The 24,332-nt window shown below is 32.3% G+C and overlaps 2 protein-coding genes and 1 long non-coding RNA gene across 4 annotated transcripts; 1 reads left to right on the top strand and 2 right to left on the bottom strand.

Moving 5' to 3' along the window:
• Positions 1 to 3,894: 3,894 nt before the first annotated feature.
• LOC126672533 (protein ENHANCED PSEUDOMONAS SUSCEPTIBILITY 1-like) lies at positions 3,895 to 5,351 on the bottom strand. The gene has a single exon (XM_050366490.1). It carries the CDS (start codon positions 5,349 to 5,351, stop codon positions 3,975 to 3,977), a length of 1,377 nt encoding a protein of 458 aa, XP_050222447.1. The 3' UTR covers positions 3,895 to 3,974.
• A 6,204-nt stretch (positions 5,352 to 11,555) lies between these two features.
• On the bottom strand, positions 11,556 to 12,780 carry LOC126665643 (uncharacterized). Its single transcript, XR_007637669.1, has 3 exons — positions 12,554 to 12,780; positions 11,919 to 11,971; positions 11,556 to 11,851 (listed from the first exon to the last, which is right to left on the bottom strand). It is a non-coding gene; the product is annotated as an uncharacterized LOC126665643 (long non-coding RNA).
• A 727-nt stretch (positions 12,781 to 13,507) lies between these two features.
• On the top strand, positions 13,508 to 18,452 carry LOC126653646 (zinc finger CCCH domain-containing protein 17). Of its 2 annotated transcripts, XM_050347592.2 has the most exons (6): positions 13,508 to 13,672; positions 14,487 to 14,647; positions 15,048 to 15,190; positions 16,031 to 16,141; positions 16,280 to 16,820; positions 16,917 to 18,452. In XM_050347592.2, exons 3-6 carry the CDS (start codon positions 15,065 to 15,067, stop codon positions 18,182 to 18,184), a joined length of 2,046 nt encoding a protein of 681 aa, XP_050203549.1. In that variant the 5' UTR covers positions 13,508 to 13,672; positions 14,487 to 14,647; positions 15,048 to 15,064; the 3' UTR covers positions 18,185 to 18,452. The 2 variants fall into 2 exon arrangements, with proteins under 2 accessions (XP_050203549.1, XP_050203541.1); XM_050347584.2 differs by having other exon boundaries at positions 13,509 to 13,672; positions 16,280 to 18,452.
• The last annotated feature ends 5,880 nt before the right edge of the window (positions 18,453 to 24,332 follow it).

Here is a 24,332-nt window from a genome sequence, read left to right as displayed (position 1 = left end):
CAAAGCGTTTAAATTAAATAGTTTCAACTTTTGATGATTAAAACATATATAAACAGGCCATATACATGTTTCTAATATCGATTTTATGACAATCATCTTAAAGAGCTTTAAAGCATGGCAGTCATGACAAAGACACAGTTAATGGCAATTTCACAACAAAATTACCTAAACATGCAAGCTGATATCGAATCTAGAAGATCTAATTTAAATATAATAAAAAGTGATGGAAAGAAGATTTGGGTCCTCATAAGTACCATTCTCATTCCTTGGCTCGTTTTCTAGTGATCCGGACGTGAAATCCAGCTTCAGATCGATATGCATCAGTGCGTTCTTGAAGGATTTGAGCATTTCTAGCTTGTTTGATCGAACGGTGTGTGTGCTAGGGGGTTCGGCCAGAGCTATGATTTTTTAGAATTTCTATGCTTTTTTGGAGGTTCTGCACGCCACCTTTGGCTAGGTCAATTATCATTCCTATTTATAGAGGATGTAGATTAGAGTTGGTGCTACCTAGAGTCTCAATTAAGTTCAAAGTATGCTGGTGAGAGATTGAGATGAACAAGGGTTGTGAAAGTATGTGAAGTAATAGACTTTTAGGATTAGGATTATCTTTTACATTTATTTTTAGGATTTTACAATTTAATTTCGTATTAAGTATTGCATGCTAAGTAAAAAGGGTCTAAAAGTTCATTTCGGCGCCCGAAAGTATTAAAAATGGCTTCTGGGACCCTAAGAATTTGGGTATGGTCAATTTAGTATGTCAAACTTTCAAATTGGTCATAGACTTCTAAGATATTGCAACTAGTCCAATTTCTCAGACTTAAATCACAATCTCTTTAGATTTTTATAGGCTACGTGCGGCTAATTATGTTTCAATTCTTCAAGTTTGCAACTGCACACGGATCTTACCAGCTTGAATCCAATTAAGCGTACCACAAGCTTGTCACCCGGAGAAATTTCTCTAGAAATCATCATTTAACGTTTCAGTCCTTTATCACTTTTTACTTGAAAAATAGGTGTCTAAAGGCTATCCCATCTTTCATAGGAATTAACAAAGTAGGTAAATTCTTGTCAAAGATGAAACTCACTGTTTGACAAGAAATAAGGATATTGTCCACCATTTGAGGTACTTGCTCGCCGGTGGTTTGGTGATTCCCAAGTCTGAGCATCACAGGTTGAGGTGCATGATCCTGATCCCATGCTCCTTGGTTCTGGTTTACTATGCTATTGTCTGAAGGTAATGCTTCTCAGCTGCCCTGAGGGTCTTCCGTTAGGTTTGAACATTGTACCCCGTGTAATGGAGCTAAAAACTCTCAGCCGTCCTGAGAGAGATCCAATGGCTTGGACCCCTGGTTGTTATCCTGTCTAGTACTCTTTAAGTTTGCAGAAGGGACAACATCTCCTTGATTGTCCCAAGGGTCACCCTATTGCACGGGTGCCTAGTAATTGTTATATTTGATGCCTCCTAGGTTTGTAGAGGGAACAACATCTCCTTGGCCATCCCGAGGTCATCCTATTGCGTGGATGCCCGCATTCCGTAGTTATTCCACAACTATCAAAAACATCTAAAGTTTATTTGAACTATCGAAGACAATATCTGGATGTCTTCTTGAAATTAGATTCTCCTCTGGCCAAAGTCTTGCATGTAGGGTCAAGCCGTTGTTATGTTGTTCTAGGTATTGCGTTTTGCAAATAATGGCATGTCGATGTCTTTCCACCGTTAGCCATTTGAATTTTGATCCTATCTTATAGAAGTGTCTTGCTATATCAAGGATAAAGTCTGGTCTTGATAATTTGGATTGTCTGCTGAAGATGCAGTCTGATCTAATTCACTTGGGAGATATTTTGGTTCGTTCGCTGAGGAGGTAGTTTGCACTGATCCACTGGGGAAGTATTCTGGTCTGTCCAATGAGGAGATAGTCTGCTTCTATGCTGATTATACTGGGAATAGTTGTGCTCTGCCAAGGATGAAATCTGGTCCAGTCCTCTATTTTGACCACTAGGGAAATAATTCGGCTTGTTGATAGTCTATGCTTTCTATTCCGTGGATATTCGATTGTCTTGCCCTGCCGAGAATGAAATTCAATCTAGTTTTAACGTCTAAGATTCGAAAACCCAAATTTTGGCGCTATGTGGATCTGACAACCCAAATTTTAGTGTTGGGGATTTGAAAACCCAAGCTCCGGTATATTAAGAATTTGAAAATCCAAATCCGTGTATGACCTCTTTTGGGCGTAAAAATGACTTTGGATCAGAAAGCAGACTCCATCATAACTAAATTTAGATATAAAAAGTTGAAATTTATAAAAGAAAATACAAACAATAGACGTTAGTAATAATGGAATCCTAAGATAATTAGAATATATATATATAAGAGTATTTTGTATAATTTTCTAGAATAGATGCTTCGGTAATTTATTTACACTTTTACATGTCAATTTTTGACTTTTCTTTTTTAATTTTTTTTATTTACAAAAAATATTTTTTTTTATTTCACAAATAACTTTTTTCGGTTTTGGGTTTTCACCCAATTTCGATTTTTGGTTTTTTCAGTTCGGTCAACCGAACTGACCGATTGCACAGCCCTTCAGTTGTTAATAATTTATTCTATTTTTTTAATCGTGTTTTTATAGTGTAACAATAGTATATATATGATGTTTTTATAATGTAAGAATAGTGTATATAGTATATTTATGGTATTTTGGTAGTGTTTTTGTGGTTTATACCATAAAACACTGCAAATACACAATAAACACTACAAATACACTATAAACACTACAAATACATCATAGATATATTAAAAAAACAACAGCAAATACACCAACAAACATAGATATCCCGAAAAACACCAGAAATACACTATAAATACACCAAAAATACACTATAACGTAAATATATTATAAAATCATTACAAATACACCATAAATCAATTTGTTTTTTACAAAATCATTAGTAATAAATAAATCTGTGAATAAGAAAAACACAAAATAATTATATGGATAATAGAATAATTTTATAAACAAAAAAATTATAGTCTACAATAATTCATTTATAAAATGTTTAAATCATCACAAAAAACATAAAAAAATTACACAAATATAGAAACGATGTCGAGAAATTCATAGGGCGAACGAAATAGACGAACGGACTAGCGCGAACGGAAGAGACGAACGGAATAAGGACCAGAAAGGCGAGAAATCCATCAGAAGTAGACGAACGGAAAAACGAACGGAAAAAACGAACGGAAGAGACAAACTGAAAATTAAAAGAAAGAAGAAGAAAAGAAAAAAAAGAAGAAAAAAAACAGGTATTTCACAAATAATTCCGAATATTTTTATCTTTACTAAAATTAATATAAATATTAAAGCTATTTAAATTTTCAACGAAAGATTAATTTCTCTACGTCCTAAATTAGGGAGTAACTGGAATGGAGGGAAGTTCTTACCTAGATCCGGTCCATGAAAAATTCATGGACCTATCAATGAGATGTCATAGAAATGAGAAAAAAAGAGAAAATTATGTTAGATTTTCTAACGCCTTATTGGATAGGTGTGTGGAAAATTTATAGACCGGACTATGTAAGAATTTTCCTTTCTATTATTAAATTCAAACAAAAAAAAAGTTCAATTCCTTTGTCTTATCTTTTCTTTCCCTTCTATTAACCTAATTCATACGAAGCGTTAAAATTTGAATTTCAGTTTCAGTTTTGCTTGTTCCTCATTAAATGCCATGGAATCCTTCTTAGTTCTAACTCAATATTAGACAAGATATTTCTTTAATGTCAAAATTTTCAAAAATATATTCTATTACACATTTTTCGTCTGCTAAAAATAGAAAACAATCATACTATTACTGATGTAAAATCTAAAATAACTTTTTTTGATTGTGATCAAATAATTTAATAAATAAAAATAATTTAATTTATTTTATATATTATCAATTGAAATTACATGAAAATGGTATAAGTAAAAAAACATTCAAAGAGTGACAAAATCCATGAACTGGGAGTCACTCCCCATAGCCTGCAAAACATCATGCAAAACACAAACCTCAACATCTAAACTGCCTTGTTCAGGTCCTGGATAAACTGCAATTAACCCATCAAATCTGTTTCCATGTCCACTTCTTACTGCAATAGGTTTTCCCCAGCCAAAATCATTACCATAAACATCAAATCTCATTAAACTACTTGCCAACATTACTTTTCTTGAAATTCCATGAGCCAATTTAATCAAATTTGGATTCTTTATCCAATCCTCTAGATTATTTCTCACATTTTCTTCTGTACAACGTTCGATCATCTTGTTCATCTCGCGAGCTATGTATCCAATTCCGCTCTTTAGTATATCTCGTGCTTTCATTGTTACTACCCCGGCTTGAGTTGCGTTTCCAAAATACGTTTCTGGGATCGGTGGGTCGAATCTTGATCGAACACCGATTGGTAAGCAGTAAAATGTATCTTCTTGGGGATCAAGATTTCGATTTAGTGTTAGCGATTTCCAAATATGAGCGATAACGGATTGAAGAGACGAGATTTTGTTATTGTTATTATCAACTTTTGCCTCTATATTGGCTTTTTCTTTTAACCCTAAAATGTTCTCTTTGCTGAAATGGAATATTCTCTTCTTCAGCATTGGGGGATCGTCACGATGATCGGTTTCAATGAGCGAAAGCGGAATTTTGATAACGGAATAACTACAATTTCGAAACCAATGTTCGATCACAGGAGGTTTTGAGATTATCTGATCATTAAGATTATTATCATTGTGATAAGTTTTACGAGAGATTTCAGACCAAGAATTGACGAAATTCCAAAATGCGGCTCCATCAGCGACCGAATGATTTATAGCTAACCCGATAAATACTCCATCGACCAGCTCCGTTACTTGAACCGCAAGCAACGGATACGAAACACCATCGTAGTTTACAACCCCGTTGAGGGGAAAAAACATGTTGGGAACAATGTCCGGAACATAAATGGGCTCGAGAATATCCGAAACCGTAACATTTTCAGCTATGGCATGAGCAAATTCGGCCCCGGCATTGTTGCAGTCAATAAAGAAAGACACGGTGTTACTATTGTCGTGATCCGTGGCGGTAGCTAAGCGGCCGGCAAGAGGGAAGAAGAAGTCTAGTGTTCGAGAAAGAGTGGATTTTAAGTGTTCTATGAAGTTTTTGGATTGTGATGAATTTAGAATTGGTTTGTGGTAAAGAAGACCTCTTTGAATGGGTGCAAGCAAAAGCTGGCCGAGATCATGTGGTGTTAAGTTAATTCTCTGGCTTTGTGTTGATTCTTGATGAGCTAAAGCTTTAATTTTACTTATGGATATCACTCTTGGAGAATTATTTTCCATTTTCTAGCTTCTTTTCTCACAAAAATGCATATTTGGTTTGAGTTACAATATATATTAGGAAAAAATATTTGTGTGAACTTAATTCGTCATGTAGAATTGAGAATCATTCATTAAATGCTTATTAAATGAAATTAACCGATCAATAAATATCATATTAGTTTTAATTAGAATGAAACGCTCTTTATTAATTGATTATAACATTTAATAATGATACATATCAAACATTTAACGGATGGTTTATAGTCCTGTACATGCAGAATTAGCTCATGTAGAAAGTTATCTATATCATGCATCTGATTCAATGGTTTATAGACCAATTAAAAAAAACTGATAAAATATGTCTAGATCAAAATTGGCAATGAGAGAACCAAAAGAATGGTGAGGTGATTAAGATGAATAGGTTTGCTAGTTTCTTTCAAGAGAGCAGTTAGAATTTAAAGTCTTTATATTTCTTAGATAAATAATTCCGAATTCAACTGAATTTTTGTTGATTTTTGGGTACCACTTTATGAATCACCCATTTATTGTATGACACGTGTCAACAATAAATATATTAACTAATAATCAATAAACTATTAATTGATATTTTAATGTGAATTAATGAGATATTTATTTATTGGATATATTTATTTATCGCGTGTCACACAATAAATAGATGGTTCATAATTATATTTGATAAATTAAGTTTATGTAAATAATTCCGAATTCAACTGAATTTTTGTTGATTTTTGGGTACCACTTTATGAATCACCCATTTATTGTATGACACGTGTCAACAATAAATAGATGGTTCATAATTATATATGATAAATTAGGTTTATGTAAGTATTTCTTCATTCTGACCCTACTATTTTTCATTTTTAGCTTCTTTTGGTCTATAGCAAGCATATTGGGTTGAGTTGAAATTATTTATGGAGCTTAATTGTTTAATTTTCGAGGAGGAAGTATTGATTGTTCAACAGAAAAATAATCTTAGGATAATTTGGTTCCCGAATAAAATTGTACTATTAACTTTATTATAATAGTGTGCATGACATGTAAAGTAATTTAAATATCATTCGCACATTAAAAGAAAAAAAAATCCCCTAACAACTTTTAACACTAAAAGATGGTCTGTTACTGTTACAGTAGAATAATTATCATTTTAATGCGCAATTTATAACAAGAGTTATAAAAATTTCCCTGAGAAATCCCATTAATTAACAGTTACCTCTCAATTTTCTTGAAGTTGCTACCTCTCAATTTCCTTTTGATATTTTTCACCTCTCAGTTAGTTGTTAAAATAATGATTGTATAAGTTGACAAAATAAGATCAATTCGAGTTTGAGTACAGCCTTCTTGTTGACATTCATGGTCACTTAATTAGGATTAGAAATTGATAATTACTCATGTTTACTGAGAGACTAACTTTGCAGCAGATCACTTAGTCTCTCTAATGCCGAATAGTATGATTGCAATCTCTTACCATGAAATTCATGATGTTAAAGCAATTACTTCATCGTAATGTTCTTTGCTAGTGTTTTTTAGACTTACGCCTCCTTCTTTGTACAAAAAAATAAAACAGATTAACCCTTACTAAAAGATTTTAAAAAATTAATTGATGGAATATCGACTATATCTAAAATCAGTTTTTTTAAAACCGAACTGTTGACCAAACCAGTGAGGCCAACGATTCCCGATTCAACTGGTACAACGACCGGTTCAAACAGTTCTATTAAAAAAAGTGAAAAATTAAAATTAGTGACAAATTTTAGGTATTTAGCAACAGAATTTTTCGTCGCTAATTCTCGTTATTCGTTTCAATCTACGATTTACCAATTCAACCCCCAATTTTTTACGGTTCTTTTTGGTTTGATCTGGTCCAATCCGGTTCAATCCTAAATTTTGATTTTTTATAATTTTAAAATTAGACCACCGGTCAGTTTCCGGTTTAACTGGTTCGACCGCTAACACGGTCAAAATTTTAAAACACTGTCTACAAGAATTAAAATAAAGATAGAACGGTAAGTTATTTTAAAATAATTAATTTTAAACAATTTAACAATCATTCTTATTACACCTTAATTACATCTGATTCACTCCGATTAAACGATTTCTCGCTAATAGTATCAAGAACCGGTTTCCACGGCGTACCACCTCCGACAGACCGGTGAGGACTAATAACCGCCGAGTTCACCGCCGGTGTAGTTTTTGAAGCCTTATGGTATTGGCTAGCTATTGAAGTGAGTCTCTTGACTAAATCCAGAGGAGAATCTTCATATTGTAAAGCTGAGTAAGGCAGCAAGAAATAAACATTGCCTGGTTGAAGTTGAGTCTCTGGTTTTAGCGAGTTGTTAGACTCAGTAGAAAGAAGCTGAGTTGCTGTTGAAACGAATTGCTTAGAGTTTCTGCCTGTGATTTGGCTAACTGAAACTGGCGAATCAAAATCTTCCACATAACCACTTAAATGAACTACACGAATGGTTGTCATGAGTTTTGGTGATGATAAACAACAACCCATGGTTTAGCTAACCCTAATATTATGAGCTGCAAGATTAAAAGGAGTATATGTAAAGAAGAAGTGGCTGCCATTTGTGTATTGATAAGAGAAAAACAAAAGTTGGAGAAGACTTGGTCTTGCCGTTTTAGTGAAGTTGTATTGCTTTTTGGCTATAACTTCTAAATGAATTAAATAAAACCGTGTCACACACTTCATTCTATCAAATTAATAGATTTTAGGGACCATATTGATCATTTTCTCAGTATAAACATCAGTTTGAGACTTTGAGTGAAAGCCCATCTCTAAGTGGCTTAGTTTTGAAATGCAAACTATTGCAAAAGATTCTAATCTTGACTAATTTAATATTTAATCGGTACTAAGTTCAGTCATTTGTGAAATCAAAAAAAAAGTTCAGTCAATTGTTTAGAAGAAAAAGTCAATTTAAATTCATTAAAATTTTAATATTAAGCTATTTTCTTTTGTCAAAGATTAATTATATTAAAAGACTCATCAAAATATATGTTAAATCAACTGAATCAAAATATTCAAAAACTATTAAATTTTATTTTTGAGGAAAATTATCAAATTTAATATTTGATCTACTTAAATAAAACAAAAGAAACAACACAAATTTAAAGTTGTAAATTTTAACGGTGACAAAACAAAAGGAATTTAAATAATGAGAATTTTATAACATTATTTATACCATTAACAAATTACATCGTTGTATATGTACTTCAACAATATGATCTAAATCTTAATTCATCAAAAAATTTGAATTTGACGTTTAAACTAACGCAAAATAAGTTATCTAATCAAGAGCCGATTGAGAAATCATCATTGAATCAATATAAACTAAACTCACAAAAAAAACAAATCAAATCTTCAAGAATGAATTTTAAAAAAATCAAAAATATATATGTATAGAAATGATAAAAATGTGATAAAAAATCACCATTCATCACCGTCAAAAAATACAAAATTAAATAAGAAAAATGGGTTTTTGAAAGCCAACTGTTCAAATTTAAATGTTTACTGTTTTGTATACTTTTTAAATATTGAGCTTCATAGACCATTTTTTATTCTTGCTTTTTCGTTCTAAATATAAGCACCGTGTCTATAGTTCTTCATTTTATACTTCTGGTCAAGAGGACAAGTTGATATGGCACTATTCAAAAACTGGTTTCTTTTCGGTGAAATCAGCTTATTATATAGCTGTTGAAGGAAACCGTCCGGCGAGTTTTTCTGGGAGTAGCGAGACAGGTAGTAGTTTGACTTGGAGTGCAGTTTGGAAGATGAATGTGCCGCCTAAAATAAAGCATTTTATTCAGAAATTATTATAGCAGAGGGCGAAGCGATGTTGTTCAGTTGATAAATGCCTTGAACTCGGATATCTGCTACTTGAATGAGATTGAAGATATTGTGAATGACATTAAGCAGGTTGAGAGAGAGAGAGAGTGAGTTTTTTCAGAGTTACCACTATTTAAATCAATAATATTATAAAAAATATTTAACAATTTATATTATAATAATCTTATACTAATATATTTTTAATAATTTTAAAAATACAAATTGATTAAAAGTACAATTTAAAACTATAATTATAATTACATTTAATTTTCATGAATATGCTATTATTATTACTATACTTTTAAAATTATTTTATTTAGTTATGAATCTTTTTGCAAACTATTTAATTTTAATTATATTTATTGATAACAATTTATTTATTAAAATTAAAATTATTTAATTTATTTAAAACTAAATAATTTAAATTTAATATCAATTGTTTTTATAATTGTATTTATAAAGATTCAGTTTAAATAAAAAAAGTTGACCGTTTACATGTTTAAACAAAATTTATCGAACAAAGTGCTAACGCGTCCCCTGAATTTATAATCGGATCTCATTATAATCAATACCATCTCTAAATTTATAATTCGAAAGAGTATAAAAGATTTCATCTAAGTACGATTTACACCGTTCAGTATAAAATGAATGATGTAGATAAAAAAAATACGTTTTTAATCAAATTAATCTACACCGTTTATTTTGTAACGAACGATGTAGATCGTTAACATGATCTGCTCAAGTTCAAATAAACAAATTTCAAGTAAAAAAAACAAAAAGGCACGCTGCTCAAATATTATAAAGCAATTTGACAAATGCAACTACTTTTATAATATTTAAATAATTGCAAGCTACATATGCTATTTAAAATTGTTTTTTTAATTTAAATTTTCAATGAGGAAGTATGGAATTGAAATACAACTTCTTAAAAATTCTCGCAATTTTACAATATGGTGTTTGAACCGGGTTTGAGTACAAAATATAAAGAGAAAAATTGACAATTGTATAACTTAACTATAAATAATTAGAGAAATACGCCTGTGATTTTCCATTTAGATAATTATCTTTCCTTTCTTTTTTTCTTGCAAAATTAACTTTCATAAATTAGAGATATACGATTAATAGTTGATTAAGGTAACAATTAGCTCTGATCAAAGATTCTCCTAAAATTTCTCTCAACTTTTAATTCACACAAATCTTTCCTAATTAGAAAAATCTTTGATCTAATGAAATCTGCTAATATTCAATTTTCGAAAGTGGGAGATTACAAAGAATTGCATCAAACAACAGAGAAAAAAGCAAGAAATTATGTTAATGCAAAAGTAAAAAAATTCAAAGAATCCAATCAATTGAAGAGAAAAAAGTTGAAGATTCAGTGGAGGTCGCGGTGGTGGGTTTGGATTCTATGATCAAGGTCATTCTTATTTTCAGCTATGTCATCTTCTCCATCTCGTTTTTGTATCATCTATGCCAGCAGTGATGTCATCTTCTCCATCTCGTCGTCGTTCCTCGGAAGTGAAAACGTCGTCATTCTTCCTACCATCAATAGTGGCACCACCAATGGAGGTGGCAGTTGTTCTACTTTAATGATCCTCTTGCTTTCTCATTTTTTTTTATGATTTGAAGAGATTGTCTAATTTGATAGTTGTGGATGACTGTGGTTGTCGGCAGTGGTTGATTTTGATGTTGCACTTTTGGTGTTTGAAGAAATGCTTATGAGTGTTTGTATTGTTTCTGGTGTTGGTTAACCAATGGTTAATGTTGGGTAAACTGTTGGTTAACTTGTAATAAATTTTATTTTAAATATATTGATAATAAATTGTTAGTAAATTGTGGTAAACTGAAATTATGTACTTTAAACAAATTGTACTTTTTAAAAAAATTATTAATTATTCTTTTAGTACACCATTAGTGAAATATGAGTAAAGCGCTGATAAACTTATGGTCTATTAATTAGTTATCTAATGGTCAACCAAACGATGACCAACTATAATTGAATATAACCGGTTCATTAGTGTTTCAGAAGTTAACCAACAAAATTATTAATTTTATTTTTAGTACACCATTAGTGAATTGTGAGTAAAACGCCGATAAACTTATATTCTATTAATTAGTTACTCAATGGTCAACCAAACGATGACCAACTATATACTGACAGTTCATTAGTGTTTGAGAAGTTAACCAAAAGCTGACCGAATATTATACATACTGACAAACGATTTATTTACTGGCCACCATTATAATACCAATTATAGAGTTGCTAGTATAGAAGAATATTTAATTCAATAAAATATAATGTAATAGAAAGAAACAAAATTCATCAACACTTTATTATACCAAATAGTAACCAACTGTGTACAAAAAACATTGTGAAATAGTTAACACAAAATTTAACTAATCGAAGTTCTCATTATGCTAAAAGACATATAGCTAACAAAATCAAAATATATTGCAATATGTGGAATAATCTTCTCCCGTCTTTTTTCTTGCATTTTTTTGTTTTGGTTCAATCTCCTCGTCAGTGTCAATATTTCTATCAATCTTTATTTGTCTTTATCGATACAACAGAAATTCAAGATGCTCACGATGATTCTCTATGGTATAATCAGCCGAAATTGGTCGGTTCATGATCAAATGCTAAGCAAACGCCAAAACAAATGCACCACAATCACTATGAAAAAAACACTTACTCAGTTATTGAATAGATTAATATAATAATAAATTTAAAAGAAAATCACCTATCCTTCTGAGTTGGAATATCAGACCCGAACAACAGCAAATGATGCACCAACTGCTACATTTCGATAAGGAAGAGATGTAAGATTAATGTCCGGCCGAAGCTTCTCTAACCAGTTGTTAACTTATGGTTAACCAACAAAATAGTTAGATCAATATCATTGACAAACAACAAATCATTTACATAAAAATATGATTAGTATGCAAAATATGTGGTGAACCAGTGGATAACAAATGATTAGAAAATAGAACCAACTATAAACCAGCTGTTAACTTATGGTTAACCAACAAAATAGTTAGATTAATATCATTGACAAGCAATCAAAAAATTGTTTAAACATTATAGACTAATTTTGATTGTTAAAAACATGGTAAACTAAGTACATTCACTTCTGTAGTAAATCATAACAATTGTGACTAGCAAAACAACAATAAATATCATATAACAACTATGAAAAATTATAACTTCGTAGCACCAAGGACAACCAAACTCAAAGATAAACAAATATTATTAACAAATCATTACATACTAAGAAAAAACAAACTCAAACATAAACAAACATCAAAACATGAACTTAAAGATAGTAAAAACGAGTAGAAAACATATAAAAAATACGAAAAAAAATCAAAAAAATACCTTTATAGAACTAATGGGTTCCGCAACAGCCCTATCCCTACGATTATCAGGGATCTCGAACTCTTCGAAGTCGTTGTCGTCATCTTCACGAACAAGCTTTCTGCGATTCTTCATTGTCGCTGGAATTGCAGCAAAATCGATTTTTCTTTTACTAGAATTCGGATTAGATGTCGATTTATTCAATTTTGTTTGGGAGGGGGGATTTTTTAGAGGCTGACCTAGTTGAAATGAATTCAAAATTCTGAAAACTACTGAAATGGGAAGTTTGAATGAAAAGGAAATCAGAGTTTGAATGGAGAAAAGGAAGCCGAGAATCTCGCCACAATAGCGACATGCAAATCTCCCAACGATTACAATCGTATTTTTCTAATTTTAAAAGTATAAAAATTGAAATTAAAAAGGTTAGAAATAGAATAATTGAAGATGAAATAACAAATATCAATTTTGGAACTTCAGAACGTAATTCTCTAATTATTTTGGGCTAAGCCCGTATTACCTCTAAAAAACTCAAATATAAAACTTAAGTCGGGTTTCGGACCGGACTTGGACTTGTATAAAAAATTAAAAAAAGTCGGCAGGTTCAATCCAAATCCGGCCCATAAACAGGTCCAGCTACAATTACAAAAGTTAAGATTTCATATACAAATAACCTTCTCACGAGATATGAAAATACACATATAAAATTACAATTTTTCAAACAATGTGTAATGAAGTTTTCTTCAATTAGAATGGAAGTACATGAAATGTCATAAAATTGATCGCGGAGGTTTTAAAAAAGTGGAGTAAAAGTGTTCTTTAAAGACGCATAAGCACTAATTTGAACCAATCTTTTAGAAGTTTCTGTACTTATTTGCACAAAACAGAAAGTTCAGTTATTAAAACATCCACTTTAGAAAAGTTTGAGGGTGCAAATTTTCCTAACACATATATAAAATATTTTGATTTTTTCTAAAAGGACCCTTTTGTGTTAGGCTCTCTATCTCACAATCTATAAAGAAACGCACACAACCTCTCTAATTAAAACTAAGCCTTACACCAATCTACGCCCTCCAGCCACCCTATCGCCGCCGTCTCCGCCGTCGCAGCGGCAGCTCTTTTAGTTTCTTTCTTCAATTACAAGTGCGTAACCATATCCTGTGCTGTCTCTGTTATTATTCATGTTACTTCATGTTTTAAATTGTAAATTTGAATTAAATTATAAATTTTAGGGTTTTCTGTTTGTTTTGTTTTTCTTTCTTTGTTATTAGATTCTTCCAGATCTGAGATTTCAGTAAAAAAATTTATCCTTTATCGTTTATTTATTAATTCTTTTTGCTGTTTTGCTGTTTTTTTTTTATTTTCTATATAGAAATATGCATCTTTTTTGGGTTCTTTTTTAGGGTTAACCTAAATCTGTACTTTTTAAATTTTTAAGTTGTTTAGTAAAGTAGTAAGAGCTGTTTAATTATATGTAAAATTGATGCATATTTTGATTCATAGATTGATTCAAGAATTAGGATATAAAGTGAGTAAGCATTGGATCAGATTAGTATACTTAGAGATTTGTTTTTCTTTTCTTGTCCTATTGGGCCTAAGGATTAGGGATTACGATTTATAATCGGATTTCAAAAGTCGAAAGATTTTGCTTTGGGGAGTTTAGATTTGTAATTAATTGCCTGTTATGCAATTGAGTTAAACTCTTAGGGGAGATTTATGTATCAAGCTCATTATCTATGCTACTCTGTGTGGCAGTTGGAGTAGAGTTTTATTGTTTGTTTTATAATAGTATATTTCTGTTGTAGTTTATTCAATATATTATAATCTGCATGACAATTTCAAAATGTTATTTGAGCTTCGCTCATTTAAATGATCAGCTTTCTTGCTACTAAGCTTTTGTCTTTCCCCAATTTTAGCATCTTTTTGACTTTTGATCACTTTGGATGTTGTTTTTCAGGCTCATAACATCTGGGTTTGGAAGCATTCTTTGTTGGCTTAAAGTTGTTAACCAGTATCTTAGATTCATTTCATCTTCATTGAAGCTTCGGAACATTGAATTTGGAGTATGAAGAAAATCCATTGAAGGCATAATAAACGACATTTTTTTAATTATAGAAGGTATAAGATTTATGATGTTGTGTTTATTTCTTTAGGATCAACATTGTAACATAGGGCATTGGTATCTTTAAGTATATAAAACTTAATCACGGTCTTTGAATTTCCAGGTTATACCTATACCTAGCATGTTTTGTTGATTATCAATCCTATTATTTCAACGTTTTAAACAAAGAAAATAGCGAATAACCGTTTAGATATTTTCTTCGTAAAAATTGTAAAAAGTCTTAACTTATACACTTGCCTTATTCGTATGTACATGTTTTTGTATGAGCATGTGCCTTGATATCTTTCAATCTGTTATCTCTATTTCTTTCCTCATATCAAATTAAATTCTTATATTTTCTTGCTCTTCTTATGCTCTCTCTCTAATAATCTGAATTGAATATTTTGATTTTTATAGGGAAATAAAAGAAGACAATGGCTGCAGCCACACAACAGCAGCAACAACAAGTAACAACAACTAAACTGTCTTCAGAAGAAGAGGCTTTGAAGAGGAATACAGATTGCGTTTATTTTCTTGCTTCTCCTTTAACCTGCAAAAAGGTATTATTGCTTTTCCCTTTAGCTCATCCCAACTTTTTTTTACTTCTGTCTTAAAATATTGTCCGTCTTGGGAATCTGATGCCCTGTTCTAATTACACTGTCAGATTGCCATTTAGTTCTATTCTATCAGGAATTTAGGATTCTTTGATGTTTAATACTATTCTGGTTTGGATCACATTGTTGAAAAAGAGTCTGGTGGATTAGATGAGATATATAATCAATCAAATTTAAGAGGCACCATGTCTATCTGTGGCTATTTTAAGTTTCAAACCAAATGTCGCATATTTATAAAGAATTTGATATAATTTGAAATTTTGATACTTCAGACATAATTTTATATATGGTTGCTTTAACGTATAGTAGGACACTGTTTACTATCTTTTATTATGCATGTTATAATTTATTAATTGAAACGTAATAAATTAATATTTATTTTAATTACTAGTCAATCACTGTTTAAAACTGGTTGAACCTCTGATCCTTGAACTTATCACTGTTTAAATCCGGCTGAACCTCTAATCCTTGACCATATATTTCTACCAGTTCAAATGGGTTTGGCAACCATGGGTTAGATGTATAGCCTGTGTAAATTGCAGTTTTTGTATGGCCTTTTTGCCAACTTGCATGAGTACCTGAGAATTTATATTCAGAATTTAAGTGTATCAAAGTTTGTAGACACGAAATTACTTTGTATTGCATGGAATAGTTACTTGTATAAACATGTACTGCAATTTGTAATGACTCTCATTTTTCTATTTTACTTTCTAGCAATCTATTTAGTTCTAATCTACGAGTGGTTTAAGTTTTAACTAATACCATTTGCTGTAATTTTGCGATCAGGGAAGTGAATGTGAGTACCGCCATAGTGAATATGCTCGGGTTAATCCAAGGGATTGCTACTATTGGTTGAATGGGAACTGCTTGAATCCGAAGTGTGGATTTCGTCATCCAGTAAGTCTATGTTCTTTTATTTTGACACTGCTTAATTTTTTAAAGTTCATGAGCTACTTGTAATTTTAAACATTGACTTATTTTTGTGGTCTGTTTTTTTTAAGCTAATGGATCTCTAATAATATTTTGTCATTTCAGCCTCTTGATGGCTTGTTTGGAAGCCAAGCAGTAACTCCTACTGGATCTTCTGCGCCCAAGTTGCATATGGCGGCGGCACCTGCCTTGCCCACTTCCCAAAATCCTGGGAAGCAAGCTGTCCCATGCATATTCTTTCAGAAGGGACTGTGCTTAAAAGGCGATAAATGTGCTTTCTCACATGGACCGAGTCCTGCTAGTAACAAACCATCACTCCCAGTAGTACCTTCATCCAGCTCTGAACACCCACCTCAAAGAAAGACCTATGGAGGTCCTCAGAAATTCATGCAAGATCAGAAGATTCCACAAGCAAGTTTCTCAAAGACAGTTGAAGCATCTGCTGAAGCTAAACCTGCGGGAAAACCGGAGTATGCTTCACACAGAAATGGAGAAGTTGAGAAGAATCTACCATCTTCTAAAAGCATTGATGGTGTGGTTCCTAAATACAAAGCGACAAATCTTCATGCTGGGGTAAATGGAAACTCAAGTCGTTTCGATCGTTTGCATCAGTCACAAGTTCCAGAGGATCAAAGTTTTCAGAACGGTAAGGACGCTGATGAATTTTTGAAGGAGTCATCTCCTGGTTTTGATGTTCTTGTAGATGATGAGTTGAGAAATTCTGATTTTTATCATGGTGAAGATCAATACGGAAGGACAACTGGTCATGAAGGAAGGAGCTTGAATCCTATGGATGAGTATGATAGGGGTCATTCTGCTGATTATGGACCAGTGGATGACATTGACAGAGAAGCTTATCGTGATCCAAGAGGCTATGATTCCTACAAGCGCATGCAGGGGCGGTATGCTTGGGATCAGCGTAGGTCTTCATCAGAAAGAATGGCGTTAGGGCCAGCTCATCCAGAAAGGGGAGTTTATTCTAAAGCAGATAGCCCTGAACACGCTGATGATGTGGATCTCCGTTACCGTCTATCAAAACATAGAAGAGTTGATGGGTTGAGATCAGTTGTCAGCCATGATGTTATCCATGACAATCATGCTGAGGAGAGAGGGTATCGTAGTTCTTCAAGAGGGAACTCCCACAACATTAGTAGTCGCCTTCTTGGTAGATTAAAGCTTCCAGGAAGATCTTCCGATGAGATACGTTCAGAAAGGGAAGTAGAGAAGGGTAGGAGTAGGAATAGATTGTCGCCAGGGAGGTCGCAGATACCGTCTCATCAAGGCAAGCTTCGTGACAGAATGAAAGCAAGGATGGGCGATGATTACGATAATGAACGGAGAAGTCTTACAGGTAATCGAACAGGAAGAGAAATGCCAGATGACAGAAATCCTGGTTTTTCTGGTCCTAAAAGTCTTTCCGAGCTGAAAGGAGTATTAAATACGGAGGGTATGACACAGCAATCAATTAGAAAGAGAAAATATTTGGATGGCCATCAACCATCTGAAGGTGACCTATCGTTTGAAGGGCCAATGCCTCTCAGCGAGATTCTGAAAAGAAAACGAGAGGCTGGAGGAGCGGGTTCTGGTAGCGGGAACTCCTCATCTAACAAGGATGACATTAATCGGAGAGAAATTAAAGCAACAGTTGCAGAGACTGAGGATGAAGCGGACAGACGAGTGGTTAAAGATGAAGTTTCCAAATCTGTAGAAAATGCTGAAGTTGTTGATAATGAGCATTATTCTTCTCAGCTACGTAATCCAAGTGAGCCTGAGACTGAAGATGGAATGATAGTTGATGATGGCGTAGAAGAATATCAAGAGTACGAAGGCGATGATCACGGTGAGGGAGAGTATGAATACGAGCAAGGTGATGAAGGGGAGTATTATGAAGAGGGTGAAAATGTAGAAGGTGGAGAAGAATATGTAGAAGATGAGGAGGGGGATGTGGTTGGAGAAGGAGATGGGGACGGAGATGATTTTGCGAAGAAAATAGGTGTAATGTTCTCGTAAGAGGGCATTATGAAGCTGACACATTTTGCCGTTCTATCGGCTGATTTGTCAGCTCGATTGCGAAGGGCGGATAAATTTTCACTTTAGTAGTAATGTCAAGTTGTTCTGAGAGGATTAAGTTAAAAGTTTTTTAGTTGTATGTAAAACTGATTGAATGGGAATTTTTCTTGTGCTTGGGGTGATTAGCTTTAGCCCTTGAGCTCTGCTTGCCCAGAAGGCACGATTGTAACAGTAGAAATTTAATAAGAAACCTGCTGCTTTTTCTAAATTTCGGTTCTCACTGGTTCAGTTCAGAGACCAGCCTAGTCAGTGCTACTAGTAGGTACAGGCATTACATTATTATCTGATATGCCTATTTTAGAGTAAACTACACAATTTTTTTAATTCCATTAGTGGATGTTTGGTTAAAAGTTAGGAGCGAGAATTACAAAATAAGAATGGAAATAAAAAAATGAAATTGGGAGTAGAAATGATTATCTTTTTTTATAATGTTCTTTGGTTTAATAAATTAGTGTAGAAATAGAAATGAGTAGGGGTGAACACGGTTCGGGAAAATCTAAAAATTGATAAAATTTTAGAACCTTAACAAAGTCGGGAATTTTTAAAATGATTTTAATTCCGTATTATAAATTTATACGGTTTGGTTTGGGGATCTTATTTTTCGGTACTGTTCGGTTGTAACGATTCGATACAATTCGGTTCGAAAATCACTAGAACTATAAATATAATTTTGAATATAAATCATACAATTTTTTTTAGAGATGCGTAATTTGATATAAAATTGCAAAACTGTATATTAAGATTAATTTTTTAAAGAGTTACATTTCAATTTCATGCTTCTCACTTGAAAATTTAAATTAGATGAAAATCAATTATAAAGACATATGTAGTTCTTAATTATTTGGCTATTCTAAAAGTAGTTACAGTTATCAAAAGTTAACTAATATTTTGTATATATGAATATTATGTAGCTTAATTTTCTTGAAATTTGTATATGCTTTAACAAAGAAAGAATGACAATAATAACATGTTACAATTAAATGGTTTTTTGACAAACGTCATCTAAATTGGCTACTACTAAAAAAATAGATGAAATCTTATGTACTCCTTCGTATTGTGAACTCAGAGCTACCATGAATTATAACTTGACAAATCTTTTTAGTTTATTTTATTTGTTGTATTTTATAATTTTTTTTAATTTTTTTAAAATGTTAAAAATAAATGTATATTATAATAAATAAAAAGTTGTCATTAGTTTCAAAAGAAAAGTTGTCATCTTATTTCTTTTCTTTACAATAATATATATTCTATTAACTTAAGTATCATGTTTGTATTTATTTTAATATCAATAAATGAATTGTATGATTAACTTAAGTATCATGTTTGTATTTATTTCTTTTCTTTACAATAATAAATGAATGAAAAAATTAATAACAAAACAAATATAACAATATCAAGAAATAAATTGTTTTTCATTGTTTATTTATTATGACGAAACTATCTTGATAAAATGACAGATGAAGTTCACCATAAATTTAATATAGCAATAAATTTAATAGTTATTAAATAAACTTAAAATCAACAGTAGCGTCTCATCAGTGTAAATTCGAAATAGTTACAGACAATACTAATATAATATAAATGATTATTAAACATTGTATGAATGTTATTATATGATATTTTATAGTGATTTTTAATTATGTCATAGTAAATATGTCTAAATGTTACTATAATTGATGGAAACAATGGTGGAAACCAAATTTTAAAATAAATACTATAAACCGAGTCGTACAGGATCCGCTCCAGAGGCGAAACTAGGGAGGGTCGAAGAGGGTCGGCCGACCCTCCTCTCCGGAAAAAAATTAAAAAAAAAATAGAAATTTTAGGTTTTTTTTCAGTAGGGGTGGTTATAACCGCCCCTAGAAACCGCCCCTACACATGTTAGGGGCGGTTTTTTCTTTGTAGGGGCGGTTAAAACTGCCCCTAAAACTACAAATTAATAAATTTACTTTATATTTACAGCCGTTTGATTTTTTAAATAGCCGAACGTATAAATTTCGACCCTTCTGAGTTGGAGTCCTGGTTCCGCCACTGATCCGCTCATTCGAGTGAATTCAAGTACTCCCCAAGGTGAAAGTCCAAATATAATAGCATCCGAGTCCTAAAAACTTCACCATTACTGAAGACTGCTCAAGGGGATTCGCCCAAATTCCAAGTAAGACCGAATCTCATAGGATTCGGTAAGATCCAAAATTGAGTTCAAAGCGCGTCGCCGAAGGACTTCATAACATGGAAACAGAATAACTTACGAAATTACTTTCTTACTTGAAAATATACTCTTATATATAAAGATAAACCTATTTAAAAAGACACTCCTAAAATAGAACTCTTATTAAATAAAAAATCATTTTCTTATTCAAATATATACAACTAAATAGGAATCACTTTCCTATTCAAACTCTTACAAGGCGTTCATCATGCACTATATAAAGACATGAGGTATGCCTACAATCACAACTGAATTGAATATAAAAAATACGCTGTTTGCGCCTAGTCCGAATTAAATATCAGAGAGTTAATCGGATAACCACCGTCTGATTGACCATTTACTCTATTTTGCAGGTTTAACCTACGATCAAGAGGACATACACCATCAATTGGCGCTGTCGGTGATAAAAGCTTGAAAACTTCAAATTCCAAAGAGTTTTTCTGAACTCGAAAAGTAATCTTATTATGAACTCTGACAGACTAAATCTCAAAAATAAGCAACTGATAGATCCAAAAGACTTGAATCAGACGCTGGGACAAGGTTTAAACACCAGAATCAACACCTCCAACACTTCTAATGTCACTGGAGTTGACGCTATAAATATCACCGGATTGAACACAACCGCGACAGGGAGTTCTCATCAGAACAACCTGAATTCTACCCTACAATATCAAACACAATAGATTAAGGTGGATTGCTTTCCCTAATCTGGACGGAACTGGAACGCCAACCCTAACTCGGTTTTTTCAGAAATTTACCACGATACACTGAAAAAGATGCTGGAAATATTTCAGGCCAACCTGAACAAGATTGCGGAAGAAGCTAAAAGATATGCAGACCCTTCCTACTGTTGGCAAAAATCAAAACTTCATCGTTCATAGATAAAGAAACCAAGTAACGAAAAACATTTATAGAAGGAGATTGCCACTGAAGCCTACAGGTCTCTATAAAAGCGGTAATAATTTGAATGGTATCGGGATGAAGTTCTCCTATAGCGACATTTAAATCGCTACAAAGCTCGGCGATGAAGAGATCTAGAGGAAACCTAAGACCGGCTATAAGCTGCTTCTCAAAGATTATAGACAACCGAGACAAACTAGGATAACAGAACGACCTCGTATGAAAATTGGGTCCCCTAACCCTGTAGCCTTCAGAAAATAATATTTTAAAAGAATCACCAAAACGTCCTCCTCGGATAAAAGACGGCTTTGTACTTTCCATAACAGCAAACTGAACTCTCATTTTCTTATTTGGCGACATCTAAAGGCGGGAAAATATAACTAACAACAAAAATTGGAATTTGAAAAGAAAGGAAGATCAAAATGAGAAAATAAAAATAAAAAAAATGAAGAACACCAAGAAAATGCAAAACTAAAAGGAAAAAAGAGAACACAATAATAATTGAAATACTCCTAAAAAAACACGATGAAAGCTATAAATGTACCTAAAATTAAATAAAGAAAAGCAAAAGATGGAGATCAACGACAAAGATTCAAAAATATGGAAAAAATATAGAGAAAATACAAATATGAAGTAGCAAATAACAAAAAGTGGAATAAAAAAAAATTTAGAAAAGAAGGAACCCTATAATAAATGAACATATGTACGCATTATATCAAATAAAGCTACGTGGCTCAAATCCAAAAATAATAGCGAACACGTGTCAAAAAAGCAAAAGACAAGAAAATAAAAAAAATTCAAGTGGCAAGTAAAACGACTCGCTAAAAAACAAAATGACTCGCCAAATAAAAGCTAAAATAAATAAGGCATAAATACCAAGACTTTACCTCACTTGTAAATGGGCTAATGATGGAAATCAGTAGGGGTGTAAATGAACCGAGCATAGCCGAGTTTTGGAATGTTTATGTTCGGCTCGTTTAGCGAATAAGGTGTTCATCTTCAGTCGAACTTTGAACGGAGTGTTCATGTTCGGTTCGTTTAGATTTTATAATGTTCATGCTAGGTTCGTGTTTAGCTCGTGTTCGTTCGTTTAGCCGCAAAATGAACAAGTTCGCGAACGAGCTCACGAACGAGCTCGATAAGTACTAAACGAGCTTGTTCACGAAGAAGCTCTTGAACGTGCTCGATAAGTACTAAGCAAACTCGTTCGCGAGCCCGCTCGTTTAGCGGGTAAACAAACACGAGCTGTTAAACGAATAAACACGAATATGAGCTGAATAAATTAAAAACAATCTAATCGAACTCGTTCACGAATATGAGTTGAATAATGAGAAACATAATTGTATAAATTAATTTAAATATGAATTAGTTCGCGAACACCTAATCGAGTTTCTAAACAAACTTGTTCGTGAACTATATATGAGCTCGTTCACGAACTCTTAATCGAGCTCATTGACGAGCTTGTTTATGAACTCTTATTCGAGCTATCCGTGAACGAAAACGAGCCGAACATCAGTATGTTCATGTTCGGATCGTTTATATTAACGAACATGAAATCAAGCTCGAGCTCAGTTTGTTTAGAATATGAACGAACATGAACCGAGCTCTTATCGAGCCGAACACCGAGCTGCTCGCGAACGGCTCAGTTCGTTTACACCCCTAGAAATCAGATTCTAGAATAAGAACTATAAACTGAGTCGTATGGATTAACTCATCCGAGTGAACCCAAGGGCTCGCCAAAGGTGAAAGCCCAAAGATAACAATACCTGAGTTTTAGAGACTTTGCCGTGACTGAAGACTGCTCAAAGGATTCGCCCAAATCCCCAACAAAACCAAATCCCATATGATTCGGTAAGATCCAGATTCGAGTGCAAAGCACGTCGCTGAAGGACCTGCTTACACGAAAATGGAACAATATCTAGAAAACCAAATGAAATCACTTTCAAAATTGGAAAATATTATTCCTATTTGGAAAGATAACCTATTTACGAAGATATTCCTAAACATGACTCTTATTAAACAAGGGATCGTTTTCCTATTCAAACATATACAACTAAATAAGAATCACTAGTTTATTCCAACTCTTATAAGGTATTCATCGTGTTTATATGAAGATATGAGGTATGCCTACAATCACAACCGAATTGAATATAAAAAATACGCTGCTTGAGCCTAGACTAACGTAAGCATTAGAGAGTTATTAGGACAACCACCGTCCGATTGACCATTTACTCTATTTTGTAGGTTTAATCTATGATCAAGAGGATAAACTCCATCAATAATAACTATCAATATTTATAGCTATAGTTTAAGCGATTAATTTAACTCTAGATTGTCTCATGATCATTACTAAAAATTATCAATTTGTTCCACAAAAAATATCCTATTAAATTTAAATTGTTTAGTCTTGATAAAATTACATTATTTTTATATAATAATGAAATATATTAAATAAATATAATTAACATTTATATTTTTTTTATAAATATAAAATAATTGTATAGTATAGTTTTAATAATATAATATGCATGAAAATCAATTGTAATTTTTATTTTAAATTAAATTTCAAATCAATTTTTTAAAATTATCAAAATAATATTAATATAGCAATTAGTATATAATATAAAGGGATAATGTTAAAAAAATCACGAATTTTACATGTGTTTTCATTTTTTTTCAATTTAATTTAATTGAGTTTTAGTTTGTTTAAAATTAGGTTTAACTAGAGCTAATTAGGTAGAAAGGGGTGAAAAAATGCTATATGGTTCATAAATATAAAATTAGTAAATATTTAAAATATTAAGATTATTTTTGAATCTTTTTTTATAAGATTATAAGAGACATGTCAGCAAGTGACGTTAGGTTACAATATTAATGGACGAAGAGTTTAATTGCTCAGTTTTAAAACAACAGACGCTTAATTATGCCAAAATTAATTTAAGAGAAAACTATGAGGGTTGTTTTGTACCTTTTACCTAA

This window comes from Mercurialis annua, linkage group LG1-X, assembly GCF_937616625.2.
Source record: "Mercurialis annua linkage group LG1-X, ddMerAnnu1.2, whole genome shotgun sequence".
In the NCBI taxonomy this organism is placed as follows: Eukaryota; Viridiplantae; Streptophyta; class Magnoliopsida; order Malpighiales; family Euphorbiaceae; genus Mercurialis; species Mercurialis annua.
Note: the sequence above shows the minus strand (reverse complement) of the source record. Positions and strands in the feature narration are given on the sequence as shown.

Excerpts from the sequence above, each read along its gene's own strand:
- LOC126672533 (XM_050366490.1), bottom strand. The coding sequence starts at position 5,351 with ATGGAAAATAATTCTCCAAGAGTGATATCCATAAGTAAAATTAAAGCT.
- LOC126653646 (XM_050347584.2), top strand. The coding sequence starts at position 15,065 with ATGGCTGCAGCCACACAACAGCAGCAACAACAAGTAACAACAACTAAA. Across the intron at positions 15,191-16,030 it reads CTCCTTTAACCTGCAAAAAG|GGAAGTGAATGTGAGTACCG; the intron begins GTATTATTGCTT and ends TTTTGCGATCAG. Across the intron at positions 16,142-16,279 it reads AGTGTGGATTTCGTCATCCA|CCTCTTGATGGCTTGTTTGG; the intron begins GTAAGTCTATGT and ends TTGTCATTTCAG.